The sequence below is a fragment of the Anneissia japonica genome, unplaced genomic scaffold (genome assembly GCF_011630105.1).
Source record: "Anneissia japonica isolate Jap-2015-1 unplaced genomic scaffold, ASM1163010v1 scaffold287623_len557403_cov176, whole genome shotgun sequence".
Taxonomy (NCBI): domain Eukaryota; kingdom Metazoa; phylum Echinodermata; class Crinoidea; order Comatulida; family Comatulidae; genus Anneissia; species Anneissia japonica.
In genome coordinates this window covers 299,146-305,431 of record NW_022683923.1, presented here as the reverse complement: position 1 = coordinate 305,431, position 6,286 = coordinate 299,146, and the positions used below count along the sequence as shown (strand labels likewise).

Here is a 6,286-nt window from a genome sequence, read left to right as displayed (position 1 = left end):
TTTAATTTGGTGTTCAATGTGTTCCATATGTGTTTGATCCAATGACCGGGGTAGTAATGTGAAGCGCTTAGAGGCTTTGTTAAGGCATTAAGCGCTATATAAGAATGACATATTATTACATATTTATTATTATTAGTTATTAAAATGAAACTGAGTGTCATAAAATGTGGTTTTTAAAGTTTTGCTATTTACAGACTTAAAAAGTTTTGTCATTTACAAAAACATTTGTCGGAGTGAGTGGTAGATTGCACACATTGTATGACCTCTATGTGTTTATCACATTATTACTCACCATTGATGTTACAGCTCATTATCAGCATATCTTGTTTGAACCAGGTACTCACTTACAATCATAAGTGCAGAATGACCACCTTAGGTAATTCACAGAGAAGTTTAGAACCAAAATCTGCTCCCATATAGATAGATGAACATAATAAGTGCCAGAATGCAGTTATATTTGAACCATTTATTTGTTTTTTTCTGCAGGACAATGTGCGGACGAAGGTTACGTGATAACGTTCACCAGGTATTGAATGAAATATATCATATAAGACTTCAATATTTTACGTAAATTATTGGCTGAAAATTAAACTTTAAAATCCAGAATTTACCAAAGTTGGATGGGCTTATGCCAAAGGAGCTGTGGTAACAAAGTAATCAATTTACTATTTTGATTACGGCAAATATAAAAATATATTTCAATGCAATTCTCCTACATTATAAGCTCTGCAGTCACATGACATCAAAGATCACTATGGAAACTGACCAAAAAAATAGAAGCGTCAAAACATATTACCCAGGCAACAAATTTTCATTTCTTTAACCTAGGTACTTGTGAATAATGGGCTGCCAGCGAATTCTACCAAGGTTGTTATTGCAGGACTTTCAAACACATACAGTGATTACATAACCACACTAGAGGAATATCAGGTGGGCTCATGCTATATGTTTTCTGGTGGGTAGGATAGTCAAGATATTGCTTCTGACAACCCATCCCACCATACTATTTTGATAGTAAGATACTGTGTACATCTTCAGCTTTATGTTAAATATTGTTTGAAGGTTTGTATGGCAAATAAGTAATATATTAAATGCTTGTACACCACATAGATAGTTCTGAGAAGAGTTGTTTTGTTGGGAATGTCATGACGCTTCGATTGAGTTGCTTCAGGGGAATAATAATAAGCTATCATAAAGTATTTTGAATAGAAGAAGTTAAATCTTTCTTTAAATTAGGTTCAGCGATATGAAGGTGCATCCACCATATACGGACCTCACACGTGTCAAGCTTACATCAACCAATTCAAAACATTAGCTGAATCTATGGTTAAGGTAAGTCATTCATACAGTATAAGGTCACATTTTTTTTGTATCTATGTAATTCGTATAACTGATGCAACATTTGACATCCATACAGCATTTATATTATCACATAAATGCAATATTGATACTATTTAAAATTTATATAATTTTACATCTATGCAAAATGTTTATCTCTTCACATACTGTACATTTTATATCCATATAGCATTTATATTATTCACATTCATGTAACATTTATACTACTTCACTTTGATGTAACAATTATACTTTTTAATCATTTGTGCAAATTTTATATAACCTTACATCCATGTAACCTTATTTTCACATTCATATATTTGTAATGTATATATATGCTACACATCCGTATATATGGATTAGAAGATTTGTATATAACATCATTATTTGTTCAGAATGTGAAGTTGCCACCTGGTCCAAAACCAGATCTGCTGCTTAACGACCAAGTCTCATTCTTGTCTCCTGTCATATTTGATGGCAAGCCACTTGGAAAGAATTTTGGAGATGTTCTAACAGACGTCAAATCAGACTACGCAAGGGTGAGTATTTGAATGGGAGGATCGTGGCAATGATAGTTTGATATGAGTTTTGATTGGATTCATAACACATTCATGTTCAAACACAGTTACTGTGCACCTGCATTGTATAGGTGGTGTTGATGTGTTGTTCTGTGTCAAAGGTCAGTGCTAGTATAGCCTACTGTAGTGCATATTAGGGAGCATTTGGTTGCATGATGACGGTAGGATCTAGAACATAATGACGTCACTATGAAGTCATCTGTACGTGCAAGAACATTGAGTTCTCGTCGTCTGGATTTTAAGATGCGAATCTGCGTTGTGCAGAGAATGTATTGTGAGTGAGTGAATCCATTCTGGAGTTACGTCGTCATGCAAATCAAAACCTCCCTGTTTATTACTAGGCCTCTATCCATTTTTCCATGTCAGTGGTCAGTGGCTATGCACTTACTTTGGATATTACTGGGTCTTTTTGTGCTATTCTATGTCATTGGTTTGTAGTTCATACACTTGTATAGTGTATATTATGCCTCTGTGTACTATTCTAAACAAATAGGGGATTATGAGTAATACTAGGGAAGGTTCATTTAGTAGCAGATTTGTGATACAATATTTGATTTATATATTTTCTATAGAACATGACAGTGTCCGTGACCTTTCAGGCTGGCAATCCAAGGAATAATCTAAAGGTATTCATTAAATTCATTGGAAAATATTAAACCTGATGTGTTAGTAAATGTTGATAAATATATAAAAACATTTTCTACTTAATTGTACCTGTCCTATCTTCAATTTCCATAATCATTTTAAAATTTCAATTTTATATTTTTAGACTGGAGATACATTCCTGTCAGTTGAATACCAAGATGCAAGTGGTAAATGGATCCCAAGGTACACGGATGCTGATTGGTCAACAAAGTACGTATGAAAATGTGATAATACAAGTTCCGATAGCTCATCATCTTTTGGATGAGACGTTTAAGCCATTGGTCTCGTGTGCATTTATGACCCATGTGCACGTTAAAGAACGCAGTACACTCTTCGGAAAAGAGTAGGGGATTGTCTCCCGGTATTCTACCCCATCACCACCAGAAGGAAATATGTCCTCGGAATTTTCATTGTATTCTTGGTGTTCACCTTCAATGTTTCCAATCCAATGAATAACAAAAAAAAATTAATAGTTATGATGACAATATGATAAATCTATTAACTGGTTTTCATTTTGACTTAAGTGGTTTCGATAATTTAACAGATTCAGATGGGAACGAACAGAGACAGTTCTTGGGCATAGTGAAGCAAGTGTTACTTGGACAGTACCGTATAATGCTACAGTAGGAACGTACCGTTTGAAATACTTTGGCAACAACAAAGAGCCTGTCACTGAAACCATACAATCATTTCAGGGTGTCTCCTCCTCATTTAAAGTTCATTAAATCCAATTTTTCATTTTTCATTCACTGATCTTCTCCATCACTTCCTTCATTTGTCATCTTATCACTTTCAGATTCTCCTGGAAAAGAACAGTCTTGCTTTTAGGACGCAGCGAGGCGACAGTCACATGGGATATTCCAGCCAATGAGGCTGCTGGAACTTACCGTATTAATCACTATGGTAACTACAAGAAGCGATCCCGTGTTTATTCATATAGCGGCAGGTCTTCCAATTTCAATGTGTCTTGATTGTTAAGAATGATTATTGATGATCAAAATCTGATAACTATTTTAAAGTTTTATGCACAAAGTCAGGAATTCAGTAGGTTTTCTGAATATATTTTCTAATTGAATATGCACAGACTGTTTATTGATAATTTTAATGATAAATTTTTATAATGAAAATTTATGATTTTATAGATTTTGTAATACTGCCAAGCAGGTTTTGTTAATTTCTAAAACAAATTTGATTGCTTTTAAAGCAGTTGTTCTAGTACTGTAATTCAGTTTGCTAATTAAATTGCCTAGTTTTTAAGACAGTAGTTAGCATTTATTTACATTAAAAACTATCTTTTAGTAAAACATCTGTCATGGCTGGATATTTTTGAATGAAACTATGCCAAACCTGTCTGTCTGTCAAGCATAAACTACTAAAGTTGAGTTATAAAAATTATTACACAATTTAATCTTTTATTAAACTTTGTTCCATCAAAAGCATATAAATATCTGCTTAAATTTGCAAGTTTAGTTTTTATTTCCCAAGCCTATTATTCGATTAAATGTTGTTTTCACGAAGAAGTGACTCCTTCCAGGTTGTTACCTGATTCTTAGTACAATGTGTTGCTATACTGTTATTTGTAGCTTTATGTTGAATTTTCTGATGTTTTAAACATTTTATAAACCATTTTATAAATGTAATGAATATATTATTCTATGATAATTTGGCAATATTTCAATACTGAATGCAATTGAATCAAATAGTAAGTAATAATGAGAAGGTTTGTTATAATCACCATATGTTATTATTTTTAACAAGTGGAAATAAATCAAACTTAAATACTGGCGATAAAAATGTGGTGCAGTAAACCGATTATGCTTAACTTACGTGATTCTTTAATTCTCAACTTCCATTCAAATCAAACACCTACTACAATAAAATGACATAATAATAAAAATAATAATAAAATTGTAAGAGTAATGATGATTATGTGGAAGGTGGTGATGATAAATATGATACTAAATCATAACAGACTTAGTTGTACTATCCTGACGATTTTAGACGATGCATCATAGTTGTCGTTGTCGTTGCTGCTGTTGGTTTTATTGCTAATTCACACCTCCCCATTTATTTATGGGGGGAGGGGGGTGGCATCAAATGAATTACAACAGGTTACGACGACTTTGTTTTAACGAGATTGTAGTGTACTGCTATTTAATGTAGCTTGCCATAATCAGTGGTGGCTCCAGAAATTTGCCGACGAGTGGTCCGATATGTTCGACAGCCGAGGGGACGACTAAAGCCTCGATTAGGATCGAGTTTTTGTGGCTTGGGTGGTCCGAAATTTTATATCATTACAATATTGACTGGCAATAAAAATATCGTTTTGGATAGGCAAATTAATATTTTTCGTAACGACTTTGTCTTGCCGTCGGACGACGAGGGCACGCCTGTTCGACGGGGGTTGGGAAAAAGCCCTCCCCCGCGGGCGCCACCATTGGCCATAACGACATCTAGCCCACATAATGATGAATAAGAAGAATTATCAGTTAGTATTACACCGTTCTAAAAAAAAAGTAGCCTAGTATATGGGGTCAATGTCCTTATTATCGTATGTGTTTCTCATTCTAAGATGATAATGGTGATTATTATGGTGATAATGATTGATGACGATATTTCAGACTATTTGATAAATGAATTAAAATTGTGTTCATTTAAATAATAATAATAATAATATGCCTAATAATTTACATTTATATAGCGCATCGCTTTACATACAATTATAAAACAAAAGGCAGGTGCGCTTTGATCCTACATAGAAAACATTTTTTTCAATTTATTGAAAAGAAACAAATATAAATTGAAATATCAATGCACATACTTACTTGCACTCACCTCTAAATTTAACAAATAATTCTTCTCTCCACCTCTTGTACAATTCTTTGTTTCTGTGTAAACTCGGCTACTGCGCTGTCTGAGGTTACAAACCCACTACCGGTACTACCGTTAAACTTCAAATAGTTCAAAATAAAGCTATACGCATCCTACTTAATCTACCTCCTACTACTCATTTAACTTCTTTCCACTTCTCTAATGCTAAGACCCTTCCTTTTCATGACAGATATCGATATCAACTTGGCTGTTTAACTTTTAAAGATCTTCACAATCTTGTTCCCCAAACAATTTGTAAGTGCGTCACAAAAATAGAAGCAAATGGCCGCATGAACACTCGACAGATCACTAAAGGGGACTTACACATCCCTAGACCCCACTTGGAACTCTTCAAACTTTAATTTAGCTTTAATGCCCCCTTTTTTTTTACTGTCTTACCTTAGATATCCGCAGTGCTACTACTTACTGCCCCCTCGTCCCTCAAAAGCTACTCCATCTTTTACTGCTGTAATTCTGTATCTTTGGCCTGTTATTTGAATTTGCATTTGTAAATTCATTATTGATTTCTTTTTAATTATTTTAGTTTCTGTTTTATATATTATTTTTAATTAATTCATTTTCTGTAAATTATAGCATTTTTTTCCTCATATTATGTTTATTATATATTTTTTTTTATTTGCTTATTTGATTTGGGCAACTTTATTCTAAACTTCTTTATTTCTTCTCTGTTGTTTTACTGTCTCTTTGGCCTACTGTACTTTTATCTTTTTCTGATCCTGCTTGATTAATTTGCATTTTATATTTTAATTTTATTATAGATTTTTTTAAATATTTTTTTTCCTGTTTTTATATAATTCATTTTGTAAATTAAGAAGGACCACCCTCATTAAAGA

General features: G+C 33.2%; 1 protein-coding gene across 2 annotated transcripts in view; it reads left to right on the top strand.

Moving 5' to 3' along the window:
• The window catches only part of LOC117103218 (neutral ceramidase-like), a 12,666-nt gene extending 8,311 nt beyond the window's left edge, over window positions 1-4,355 (top strand). Inside the window, exons 13-19 of one of the 2 annotated variants that reach the window (XM_033243775.1) lie at window positions 487-526; window positions 829-930; window positions 1,237-1,332; window positions 1,734-1,877; window positions 2,489-2,542; window positions 2,686-2,771; window positions 3,358-4,355. In XM_033243775.1, coding sequence (XP_033099666.1) covers window positions 487-526; window positions 829-930; window positions 1,237-1,332; window positions 1,734-1,877; window positions 2,489-2,542; window positions 2,686-2,771; window positions 3,358-3,532 — 697 coding nt within the window. In that variant the 3' untranslated portion in view covers window positions 3,533-4,355. Of the gene's footprint in view, window positions 1-486; window positions 527-828; window positions 931-1,236; window positions 1,333-1,733; window positions 1,878-2,488; window positions 2,543-2,685; window positions 2,772-3,105 lie in introns of both variants that reach the window. The other variant, XM_033243766.1, reaches the window with a different exon arrangement.
• The last annotated feature ends 1,931 nt before the right edge of the window (window positions 4,356-6,286 follow it).